Raw genomic sequence first — 12,778 nt, 5'->3', positions numbered from 1 at the left:
ATATTTAACTCTGAAGTACTGTACAACCTGCGGTCTGTACATGTCGGTCCTGCAATAGGTTATTACGCACGTATCTATCGTTGAATACGTCGTAATCCATTATCAATAGACAATAAATAATATGATCCGTATTCCAGGCAAAAGAATAAGAACTGTTGCAATCCAATGCATTGCTTACCGCATGAATAGTTATCAATAAACTACACATTCTAAACGAACGTCGAAAAAACGCACGCGTCACGCGGCAGAATCATACGTTATACAGTGTTACAATGAAGCAAACCTGTTCCGATCCAAGGCCGTGCAATTAATACAATTAAGTGCATAATGTTAATGTTGTACCGTAGCCGCTCTACCAGCGTTGAGAGCCTCTGGAACGGCCAGCTGACTAGCAGTTGGCTGAGAGTGACGACCATGGCGTGACGTGTCCGTGTGCGCTCGTGTTGTGCCGTGTGTTAGCTATGTCCAGACTCAACGTTCGGGGATAATACATCACACTTGGCGACGAGGATGGCTCCGATCCCTACTGGGATCGGTGAACTACTACAGCCGCCTCCTGCCGGGGCTCGCCACGACGCTCGCGCCTCTGTACGCTCTGCTCAAGCGCGGCACACCGTGGCGGTGGACGCCGCAGTGCTCCGCTGCGGTCGCTACAGTGAAGCGGCTGCTGGCCAGCGGGCGCGTGCTGGTTAGGTACGACCCCAGCCTGCCGCTGAAGCTGGTCACGGACGCCAGCTCCACGGGGGTCGGCGCGACCCTTCTGCATCAGATGCCCGACGGCACGGAGCGACCAATCATGTTTGCGTCGAGGACGCTGACACCGACTGAGAGGCGCTACGCACAGGTTGAGAAGGAAGCGACCGGTGTGCAGTATGGACTCAGACGGTTCCATCGATTCCTGTTCGGGAGGAGATTCACACTCACCGTGGACAACAGGGCTCTGTCACGGATACTCAGCCCCGAGCGCGACCTGCCCGGCCTCTCAGCGGCACGTCTTCAGAGGATCGCCATGGAGTTGGCGGCGTACCAGTATGACGTGGAACTGCGCAAAACGGCAGACATGGCTCTCGCTGACAGTCTGTCTCGGATGGCGCTGCCGGATAGCGAGCAGGAGCAGACGGCAGCAGAGGCGGACACCAGCGGCCTGGACTGCCACCTGATGTTTATGGACGGTGCGGGCCCGCCGCTGACGGCCCGCGAGCTCGAAATCGGCACCCGACGTGACCCACTGCTGGCCAGGGTACTGTCGCATGTCCGACACGGATGGCCATCAGTGACGGAGCCGGAGCTGGCCCCCTACAGACAGCGCGAGACGGAGCTGTCCACCGACCGGGGCGTGCTCCTCTGGGGCGGACGGGCGGTGATACCCCAGAGACTCAGAGAGCGGGTGCTACAGGAGCTACACACTGGACACCTTGGTGGGTCCAAAATGAAACAGCTGGCGAGGCGGTACCTGTGGTGGCCCGGTCTCGATGCCGACCTGGAGGCCATGGCACGGGGCTGCCACTCATGCGCTGAGAAGCGCGGCGCTCCACCCCGAGCGACACTCCACCCGTGGGAGCCCACGTCAGGGCCGTGGCAGCGAATCCATGTCGATTTCGCGGGGCCGGTGGAAAACAAGTACCTGATGGTGGTGTGCGATAGTCACACCAAGTGGGTGGAGGCCATCATCATGACAACGACGTCCGCCGGGCGGACCGTTGAGGAGCTCAGGGAGCTGTTTGCGCGATTCGGAATCCCAGACCAAGTCGTAACCGATAACGGACCTCAGTTCACGTCGACGGAGTTTGGGATCTTCCTCTCCAACAACGGCGTTCGGCACATCCGCACGGCGCCGTACCACCCAGCCAGTAACGGCGCGGCCGAGCGAGCTGTCGGTGTGTTGAAGAGCGGGCTCCGAGCGACCGCACGGGACGGCGGCTCGCTGCATCAACGTGTGCAGAAGGTGCTGATCGCGTACCGGACAGCTCCACACGCGGTCACAGGTCGGCCGCCGGCGGAGGTAATGTTCGGACGCCCGATCCGCACCAGGCTGGATCGTCTGCACCCCAGCATCATTCGTGACGTAACGGACAGCCAGCAGGACCAGAGAGAAGCGGCCGGGGGACGCCCGCGCGAGTTTCAGGTCGGTCAGGCCGTGTGGGCGCGGACGTATGCTGGACCTCAGCGCTGGCGACGCGGCCAGGTGATCGGCGTCACGGGCCCCGTATCGTATCAGGTGGACGTCGGTGGGGCCGTGTGGGCGCGCCACGCCGACCAGCTGCTCCCCACCGCCGGCCGAGCACAGCAGCAGGCGACAGAACCGGCAGCAGCACAACAGCAGCAGTATCAGCTCCCGGCGAATCCTGCATCTTTCTCGCGGGAGCGTCAGCACCCACCCGGTGGGGGCTACCTCCGAGACGGCGGGAGAGGAGAGGGAGGACAGGAAGAGAGAGGAGAGGAGGAGGACAGTGCGAACGAGCCCGAGCAGGAAGAGAGAGGAGAGGAGGAGGAGAGAGAGAACGAGCCAGAGCACGAGGCGGAGGCCGGAGCGGCTCAAAACGGAGCGGCTCAAAACGAGCGGCCTGAGCCGACCGAGCCTCTGCGCCGGTCAAAACGGACCATAAACGTGCCGATCAGATACCGGTAGAGCTGGCGGGAGCTGTCCATGCCAAGCCGGCGTTTGTTTTAGCCAGGAAGTGCTAGCAGCTAGTTTCGTTTGTCTAAATGTTTGCTAACAGCTATTTTCGTTGGTTTAAATGTTCATGTTATGTTATAGGGGCGGAGGGTGTTGTACCGTAGCCGCTCTACCAGCGTTGAGAGCCTCTGGAACGGCCAGCTGACTAGCAGTTGGCTGAGAGTGACGACCATGGCGTGACGTGTCCGTGTGCGCTCGTGTTGTGCCGTGTGTTAGCTATGTCCAGACTCAACGTTCGGGGATAATACATCACAGTTAATGTGGAAGAGAGCGCGCGCGCGCGCCGCGCGGCACAGCTGTAGGTGCGACGAGTTGTGTCGTCCCACGCTGACCCGGTTTCGCCACCGCTCTGTCCCGAGGGTCGGGCACAGCCAGTGCGTAGTAGATTGCCACACCATGCCACCTCGCCGCGCCGGTGCGTGCGGCTGGGGAGGTTTCATCACGGCGCCGGCCTCGGTCAAGGCCGGGTAGCCTTGGTCCTCGCTGCCGCTGCGTGGTGTGACGAGCCTTGCGCCACCATGGCGGCGACACAGGCCGCGTTCAGCTCGATCGTGCACCTCGGCAGCGCGGGTCGCGCCTCACCGCGACCGTGATTTTCTCACAATTCTACCATTTTGTTATTACTATGCATGCGTTAAAGATTGCTAGGATTAGCTAAGCATGCTAGAATTGGGCTATAATTTCGTGAGAGTGGTCCAGCTTGCAAGACACCTCCTAAACACATGAATACCCGCCCAAAAAAAGAACTTCTAATCGATCTGAGAATCCTCTTTCCATGTGAGGTCGGCCGATAGTGTTTGTTACGCCGCTAGTATCCACGGCTGAGTTCGTTCCAGCTTCCGGGTCCGCGATCTCGGTCCGCGATCTCACACAGCGTTCTGAATAACGTAGTCCTGTATTGGTGATCGGTGTCCGGCGGGGGCCGCTGCCCGACTGCAGCATGGCCGCACCGTGCCCGCGAGCTCCACGAGCTCAGCGCCACCTAGTCTACTGCACAAAGTTCAGAGGGCAAGGGCTACGTCACCACACACTACCCCCCTCAACAGGAATGACAGTCGTGGCGAAGCAGACAACACAAAAACTGGCCGAAATAAGACTAAACATCCGTCTAAAACTATTTCAAAGCAAAGCCAGTCGCTTCGAACACGACTTTGTGTCGCCGTCACATTTCGGCTATGAGGCGACGTGGCTGCTTCCGTTGCCTGATGGAAACGCGCTGAGCGATGCCCCCAGCTGCTGATCCAGCTCCTGGTCCTGTCGCCGATGAGGTCGCACCGCCACATCTGCTGACCTCCTCCTCGGCACCAGCGTTGCCGCCTGCAGCCACCTGCGCTTCCTCGGAGCTGCCACCGGTAGCGGTAGCAGGTGCTGTCACAGCATCATTGCCCGTCGCCCCCGGCCTGTCTTTGGCCGGTGACCTGACCGTCGTTTCCGACCCGCCGGTCACACCTGACCCGACGATGACCCCCGGTCTGATGGTCACCGGTGGTTCGCCGATCCCTGTGGGGGCCACCGGAACCTGTCCAGTACGGTTCGGTGCTGCCACCGTCGGCTGCCGGCTGATTTCCTCCGCGCCATCGGACGCTGCAGCAGCCTGTTGGGTGCCCGCCAGACGCAGCTGGTCGGCGTGCCGCGACCAGATCGCGCTCCCCACGTCCACTTCGAACGACAGCGGGCCCGTCCGGGCGGTGATGACGCCCCGCCGCCACTTGGACGGTCCACCGTAGGCCCGTGTCCAGACGTGGTCTCCGATCGAGAACTGCCTGTTGTGACCTGGCCTACCGGCCTGCCACTGGCGAAGTTTTTCCTCGCGCTGTCGCACGTGCACATCCGGCTTTAGGAGGTCCAGGTTGGTTCGCACGTTCCGTCCCAGCATCATTTCCGCTGGAGACCTCCCCGTGGTCGCGTGTGGCGCCACCCTGAACCAGCAGCTGTCCGTCGGTTCCCAAGGGTGAAGTTCAGCACGCGGTGGTGCCCCGCGCTTTTCCATGCAAGCCGCGCAGTCACGCGCCAGGGCCTCCAGCTCGGCGTCCATGCCAGGCCACCATACGTATCGGCGCGCCACACCTTTCATTTTGGCGCTGCCCAGGTGACCTTGGTGCAGCTCTGCCAGCACCTGTTGCCGAAGGCAGTGGGGAACCACCGTCCTGCCACCCCAGAGCAGACATCCCAGGTCCGTGGAGAGCTCATCCCGCCTCTGACGGAACGGGGCCAGCTCCTGCTCCACCTGTCCGGGCCACCCACTGTGCACGTACGTTAGAACGCGCGACAGTACCCGATCGCGGCGTGTCGCCGCCGCGAGTTGTTTGGCCGTCAGAACCGGAGCTACTCCGTCCATGAACAGCAGATACGAGCCGCCGCTGTTGTCGTCCTCAGCATCCGTTGGCTCGACCTCTCCGCCTGGCACTGCCATACGAGACAGACTGTCCGCCAGGTGCATGTCTTCTGATGGACGTAGCTCCACATCATAGGTGAAAGCCGCGAGCTGCAGCGCATACCGCTGGAGCCTGGCCGCCGCCAGCGTTGGCAGCTCGCGCTCCGGACTCAAGATGCGCGACAGCGGCCTGTTGTCCGTGACCAGGGTCCACCTCCGGCCGTAGAGAAACTGACCGAAGCGCTTGACAGCGAAGGACACTGCCAGCGCCTCCTTCTCTACCATTGGATATTTCCTCTCCGTTTTTGTGAGTGTCCGAGAGGCGTACATCACCGGACGCTCCAGTCCTTCCTCGTCAGGCTGCAGAAGCACGGCTCCCACGCCGACTTCACTGCTATCTGTGACGAGCTTGAGCGGCGCCTCTGCATCGTACCGCTTTAGGACTGTGTCCCCTGCCAGCAGTTTCCGCACTCTGACCAGTGCGTTTTTGTGCACATCAGTCCATTTCCACGTGGCGCCCTTCTGTAAGAGCTCGTACAGCGGCGCTAGTTCCGTGGAGAGGTTGGGAAGCACGCGCTGGTAGTAGTTGATGCTCCCCAAGATGCTGCGCAGACTTTTCACATCCTTAGGGTCCGGCATGTCGATCACTGCGTCAACTTTCTCCTGTACTGGACGCAGCCCCTGTGCTGAGATGCGCCAGCCGAGGTACTGCACCTCGTCGAGTCCAAGTTGACACTTCTCCCGTTTCAGCTTCACTCCATGAGCTTCCAGCCGAGTCAGCACTTCATCCAAGCGCACGCACAGGTCCGTCATGTTCGCCGCCGTCACCAGCAGATCGTCTTGATAGGCCACACACCCGTCTATGCCATCCAGGATGTGATCGATTGCGGCTTGAAACACCGAACTGCACGCCGATATGCCGAACGGTAGGGATTTCATCCGATACCGTCCTCGGTGCGTGACGACTGTTGTCATATCCCGCGATTCCTCTGCGAGCTCCAGCTGCAGGAAGGCGTCTTTCAGGTCCAATTTGCAGAACCGCCGCCCTCGGACGCTCGCAAAGATGTCCTCGGCGGATGGCGTAGGATGCGTCGCCATTTGCAGCTGCGGGTTTACCGTCAGTCGATAATCACCGCACAGACGCACACCGCCATCAGCCCGTGGCACCGTCACCAGTGGTGTTCCCCAGCCGGGCGCGTCGTTTGGACCGACTTTTTCCGCGATCCCGGCCTGCACCCAGCGGTCGAGCTCCTGCTCGACGGCCGGTTTCAGTGCATATGGAGGCGAGCGCACCGGCCGTGACACCGGCCGTGCATCCGGTTTCAGTGTCAGGTGCGCCTTTACTCCACTGATGCGCCCCGGTGTGCCGTCAAACACCGAATTGTGCCTGTTACAGACCGCCTCCAGATCCGCCGTCCCTCGGTCCGGAGTGACGTCCATCACCGCCGTCTCTCCGCCGCCCACACGTATGTCCAGAGCCCGCAGCCAGTCGCGGCCTAGCAGACGGCGATCGCCAGGCAGGTCCACCACGACCAGTCGCAGTCGATAGTCCCGACCGCGAAACGTTACCGAGACGTCTGCCTCACCCCGGAGAGGGATCCGGTGACCAGTGAATGACGACAGCTGTAGCTGAGTAGGTTTCAATCGCAACCGCGGGATGACCGTGTCCCGCCCCACAGCAGTGATAGGGCTGCCAGTGTCCACCACCATTTTGATGGCCACCCCGTTCACCGGTAAAGTCATTTTAACCGCCTCCGTTAGGTTAACGGCGTTTATCTGCCCCAGCCCCCACATGTCCGCCGTGGCAGTCTGCTGTCGGCATTGACTGCGCAGATGTCCCATCTGCTTGCAGCGGTAGCACCGCCGCGTCTCCGGTGCCGGTCTGACCCCGTCGGACCCACGAGTGTCAGATTCCCGGCGCCCCGGCCACGTCGGCCGCCGTGACGCTGGTGCCGCACGCGCTGACTCATCCGGGCGCCGTCGGCTCTCCTGACAGTCCCGCTGAAAATGTCCCGCCGCACCGCAGCGGTAGCAGCGGACCGTGCGCCGCTGGCGGTTCCGGTTACCGTCAGCCGTGCGCTGTGGCCGGACAGCGTTCAGCTGATCCGACCCCGAGGTCACCACATCGACCTCTGGCCGCTCGTCCAATGCGGTAGTTGACCGTCCGACGCCGTCCGTGCTCAGAGACGCACTACGGAACTGCGCCACCAGCATTTGCGTTTGCTCGTATGCACGAGCCGTAGCCTGCAGATCTTGCAGTGAAAAGTTGTCTCCTTTGGTTCCGACCGTCTGCAACAGTCGCTCCTGAATTTGTGGAGTCGCGCCAGCCACGCTCCTGTCCCGGAGCTCACGGTCGAGGTCAGCCGCCGGGAACCCGCACCGCCCAGCCACCGCCCGCAAACGAGCCAGGTACGCGTCGAATGACTCGCCGGCGTACATGCTCGTGCGGTGGAACGTTACACGTTCCGCCATAAGGTTAGACGTCGGCTGCAGATATTGGCGTAGTTTAGCCACAGCGGTGTCGTATTGTGACGTTGCAGCCGTTGCAGCCGGCTCCGGCAGGGTGTCGAACACGTCCTGGATGTCCGGCCCCATTAGATGGAGCAGGACTGCAGTCCGCCGCCGGTCGTCTGTTATGTCTATCGCCTCGGCGTAGAATTCCAGACCCTTCAGCCACCGGCTAAAGTCCATCCCCTTTGCAAAAGGAGCCACGCTCGGCAGTCCGGCCGCCATGTTTGCCACCGCCCCGAGGCTGCACCGGGGTCAGGCACTGCACACTGCACTGACCGCGCTGACTCACCAGTCACGCCACACCGAGCAGAGTCCAAAGTTCAGAGTCCAGCGGCCGCCGTCGCCGCCCGCACCACTGTGTACCCGGCACGGAGGTGCAATACAAATGTTCCCAACAACGATACAGCGAAACGCAGCGGCAGAGCTTACAGCGTTAATGCACAAAATTATGCAGCAGTATAAAAAAAAATACTAAGCACTAAGCAGTATCACCCGGCACGACGCTATCACTTCACCGTGATGTATATCCGCGCCGACCGCCGCGCACTGTACCATCCAGCACGCCAAACGAGTTTGTCCGAGTCCCGACGCTGTCACTTCCCCGTGACGTATATCCGCGTCGGCCACCGGTGCCGCACCACCAGAACGCCAAATCCGTGAGAACGCCACTTTTCCTTCCGAGATCACCACTAAGCGAATCTCATCCTCGTCGCCAAGTTGTTACGCCGCTAGTATCCACGGCTGAGTTCGTTCCAGCTTCCGGGTCCGCGATCTCGGTCCGCGATCTCACACAGCGTTCTGAATAACGTAGTCCTGTATTGGTGATCGGTGTCCGGCGGGGGCCGCTGCCCGACTGCAGCATGGCCGCACCGTGCCCGCGAGCTCCACGAGCTCAGCGCCACCTAGTCTACTGCACAAAGTTCAGAGGGCAAGGGCTACGTCACCACAGTGTTGGGGGGGGGGGGGGTCCAAGCCGGTCATTCGAGCACCATACTAGTCTAAGCAGCCTCACACCGTTCTGAGGTAATCTGCAATAATCTGCACAGGGTTCTGAATGCAGGTTGGTTGGTAGAGATAGGACATCTACAAGTCACAACTCTTACAGGATCCCCATAACCTGACCTTTGATTCAAGGGCAGCATTTTGATATCCATTTTCAGAGGGCTGTTCACGGGCCCTGTGTGCGGTCGGACCGCACACAGCCTCCAAGCTCCGCCCACTGCGTCCCTACGTCAGCCTTCCGTCACCGCACACAGCGACCGCTGTGGCCGGTCGGGACTGGCCACAGCGGACCGTCCACCGCACGCAGCCGTGACGTCAGAGCCGCCTACCCATCCCCTACCCCCACGCCTGCTGGACGCACCGCACACACCGCACGCAGCAGTGTGTGGTGCCCGTGAACACCCCTCAGGTCAAGGTAGGTCACACCCTGATCACAGAGACTGAGTGTCAGTCTTTAAAGGAAATAGTTCACTTTTAACATGGGGTTTTGAGCTGGAATAGCAGTTTCGTAGCTTGAGCTGAGACTAGCACAAATCAGGAGCTTTTACGGCTCAACGATCACCCTAGACGAAGAAATTCCATTTCTCGTTCCGAAAAGAGTGCCTTGTAGAGGAATGCGTGCCTTGCACAGGAATGCAGCCACGTCATCGTCAGCTAATCAGCGTGCTGCTTACAGCCAATGCAGTATTCGTAGGTTTGAGCTACGCAATATGATTGGTCAATGCGTAATAAGCTTCCGCGTCAAACATTATTTTACATAGAATATAGTTCGCCCTATATTAAAATAAAGAAAATAACTGTTTTTACAAAAAGGTTTTATTTTATTTCATGATTATTTTGAGCATAAAAAATCATACCCAGCAAACATGCCCACATGGGTCCCATATGGGGTGAACATGGGCCAGATGGGCCCACATGGGACATGGGCTACAGATGGGGCCCATATGGGTAATATGGGCCCCATATGGGATAAAAATGGGCCAGGTGGGCCAAACGCATGTGGGCTGGAGATGGGCATCCCATGTGGGTCCCATATGGATCACCCATGTGGGCCCCATTTAAGTTACTCCAAGTGCATAAAAGCAAAAAAGGTGGCTGTTGTTCATGTGTATTTTGGACTCCAAGTATATCAAATTCATACATGATGCCATATGGGGTCAATGTAGGCTGGCCCATATGGGTCCCATGTGGGCGCCGCGTGGGTCCCATATGGGGCCTACGTGGGCTGGCCCATGTGGTTCCCACGTGTCACCCACTGGTATTCCCATGTGGGGCTCATATGGAAGAGGTGGGGGGGGGCATGTGGGCCCCATATGGGAACCATGTGGGCATGTTTGCTGGGATATGAACATTTCCTTTACTACAAAATTTTGGTAACTGGCCCGACACCTATCTGGGCTGGATGCGGGCAGCATGTGGGCAGACTGGGCACCAGCAAGCTGGGCACACCCATCCGGGGCCCACATGGGGCCCAAATGGGCAAACTTTACTACAAAACTTTGTTAACTGACCCGACACCTATCTGGGCTGGATGCAGGCAGCATGTGGGCAGACTGGGCACCAGCAAGCTGGGCACACCCTTCCGGGGCCCACATGGGGCCCAAATGGGCAAACGCCCAGCCAGCATGCCCATGTGGGCCCCACATGGGCAGTTGATGGGCATGGTGGGCTAGGTGGGCCATGGGCTAGAGATGGGCAAATATGTGGGCTGCATGTGGGCCCCACATGGGCTGCCCACATTTTTTGGCAGGCATAATGATTGATAATGAGATTGCTTGCACCATGTACGAGGGCATATCCAGGAATTTTGGTGAACACAGGCATTCACGCGGTGTTCCTGTATGGTGGGCTTAACATGGGCACTGCGTGGGCAGCCCATGTAGTGGGGTGTAGGTGGGCTGGATGTGGGCAGCCCATTATTTATTTTTTCACTGTCCAATGTGTATGATATTACAAGAAACAAGAACTCGCTGTTTAGTCTCAGACTCTCATGCCTCCAAAATACACTTCGACGTCGTGAGGAAGTCGCATAGTTGATGTTTGTGAGACCAGCTACGGCTGATATTGGATAGTCAATGTTGTGATTTTGTCGTATGATTGTGTCGCCTGAGCCCGCCCCTGCGCGGGCGACCCGCCGGCGGAGCTCGGCCCACCGGACGGGGCCTGGGGCCGCCTCTGCACCGCCCGGGGCGGTGACCGGCCGACCGGCCGGTCGGCTGTCGGGGCTGCGGCGTCTGGGCGGGCCAGTTGGCGTTCAGACTCTGAGTGGTGTGCGTGTCCAATAAAGCCTTATTAAGCCACGGGAAGGTCGGCCTTGGGAAGACCAAGCTGTTCCGGGTGATCTTCCGTGAGTACCTTACAGTTTGGTGGTCACACCAATCTGTTCGACCATGGGAATGGGTCATTCAAATAAGTAATTTGTCAAAAAAGCATAATAAAGGGTCTGTTCCCGTCGCTCCTCCAACCTCCTCCAGGCTCCTCTAACCTCCTCTCGATTCAAAAAATCGTTCCCGTCGCTCCTCCAAGCTCCTCCAAGCTCATCTTGATTTCACATCTCACCACCACTATTTGCCTCCTCCCTCATCCCAAATTTTTGGAGGAGGCTCTGCGTAGACATATTTGGCGCTTGTAATACAAATGTGAATTGTTTATAAATGAGATTTGAGGGAAGTGGAATTGATTTTAGTGATCGATGAGGATGGAGTATCTTTTAATAGCAATGTTCGATATTGATCTACGGTTATTTTATTAGAAAGCGATTAGTATCTCTTGATTTATGTTTGCGCGCCATAAATCGCCGACCGTTACAGCCCGCAAACAGCTGATTTTCTCGCAAAAATGTTCCCGTGGCTCCTCTGAAACGGCTCTCCTCCAAGCTCATCCAACCTCATCCGAGATTTTTTGGGAGGAGCGACGGGAACAGACCCATAGGTTCCATGCGTGACATCAGTCACAAATGGTTTGACACCAGCGTTGATGTTCGATTTAATGGGTAAACATCGCGCTCCTCGTTCCGCACCGTCTGTATCAAAACTAGCCAAAGTCTGTCTCTGGTCCTCCGTTTGAAGTGGCTGCGAAAATTACGGGAAACATTTAACGTTTGTTTCGAATATTAGTTAAAGGGACAATGTCATGTTGAAATTTGATATGTCGTAGGCCCCACCTTTCTGTTCAAGGAGCTGAAGACCGATTCTCGAAGTTCGACACCGTTCTCCCGCTATCGCCCCTCAATGTACGAAATGTGTGCACGCTTTGAATTGCATTAATATCCTCAATGTTTCAATGTGTCGCATCAATAATCGCAATAATCGCAATAATCGCATAATCGCAAAAATCGCATCAATATCCTCAATGTTTCAATGTGTGCGCCGTTTCGAATTGGCCTCCAATAACAAAACTTTCCTGGATCTTTTCTTTAAACTTTATAAAGTCAACACGTTTTTCCCACATTATCCTCAACGTTGACTTCCATTAAATACTCGTAGGTATTTCCCAGGACTTTTCACTTCGCAAAAAAGTTAACAAGTTAATAGTGACGGTTCGTTCAAAAAGCTCTTGCAAAATGTTTCCCCGATTTTGGTCCTCAAACTATCCATTTTTGATTCATGGAAATTCAGCAACGGTAGTAAAATAAGGAGGCTCCCTGGCTTCCAATTTTTTTTTTTTATAATGACTGTCCATTTAACGCTTATCAGATAATGTGCTTACATTGTGGCTTTCTTAGTGTGCCCTATTTATTTCACAGACGCTGTCAACCTGAACCCGACGGTGACCTGCCAAGAAAAGGATCTCGAAAAGGCCGTCGGCAAGTGGCTGACAAACTGCCGCGACCGTGACGGCCAGCGATCAGACCGGGGGCGAGGCCGTTCGCCCGCCCAGTGACTTGTGTCTCGATGAGCGCAGAAAGAAATACAGGACTGTGCCTGATGTATGTTGTTTTTATGGGAATAAAGTGCTGGAAGGAAGCATATTTCGTCTCGCATGACATCGCACATTGACGGACAGTGCGAGAGCACCGCTGAACGTCAGGCTGGGAGGGGCACTTTCAAATGGGAGCGTAACGTGGATTGGGTTTACATAGATTCAGGTGGGTGGCGTATATGGGGCCGGGTGGGGCAGGCATTGTAGGACAGGGCGGGTGCTGAGTGGCGAGTGGGTCCCATGTGGGGCCAGTGTGGGGTAGCCCATGCGGGTGGCGAATGGGTCCCATGTGG

The 12,778-nt window shown here is 57.7% G+C and overlaps 1 protein-coding gene and 1 long non-coding RNA gene across 2 annotated transcripts; one reads left to right on the top strand and one right to left on the bottom strand.

Moving 5' to 3' along the window:
- Positions 1-3,850: 3,850 nt before the first annotated feature.
- On the bottom strand, positions 3,851-7,265 carry LOC122378513 (uncharacterized protein K02A2.6-like). The gene is made up of 3 exons (XM_043359639.1): positions 7,073-7,265; positions 4,208-6,547; positions 3,851-4,020 (listed from the first exon to the last, which is right to left on the bottom strand). The coding sequence occupies exons 1-3, from the start codon at positions 7,263-7,265 to the stop codon at positions 3,851-3,853; spliced, it is 2,703 nt and encodes a 900-aa protein (XP_043215574.1).
- Positions 7,266-10,219: 2,954 nt separating this feature from the next.
- On the top strand, positions 10,220-12,529 carry LOC122378728. The gene is made up of 2 exons (XR_006256070.1): positions 10,220-10,911; positions 12,310-12,529. It is a non-coding gene; the product is annotated as an uncharacterized LOC122378728 (long non-coding RNA).
- Positions 12,530-12,778: the final 249 nt, after the last annotated feature.

This window comes from Amphibalanus amphitrite, unplaced genomic scaffold, assembly GCF_019059575.1.
Source record: "Amphibalanus amphitrite isolate SeventyFive unplaced genomic scaffold, NRLGWU_Aamphi_draft 000007F_arrow, whole genome shotgun sequence".
Lineage (NCBI taxonomy): Eukaryota > Metazoa > Arthropoda > Thecostraca > Balanomorpha > Balanidae > Amphibalanus > Amphibalanus amphitrite.
The sequence above is the reverse complement of the archived record's forward strand: the minus strand, read 5'-3'. Positions and strand labels throughout refer to the sequence as shown.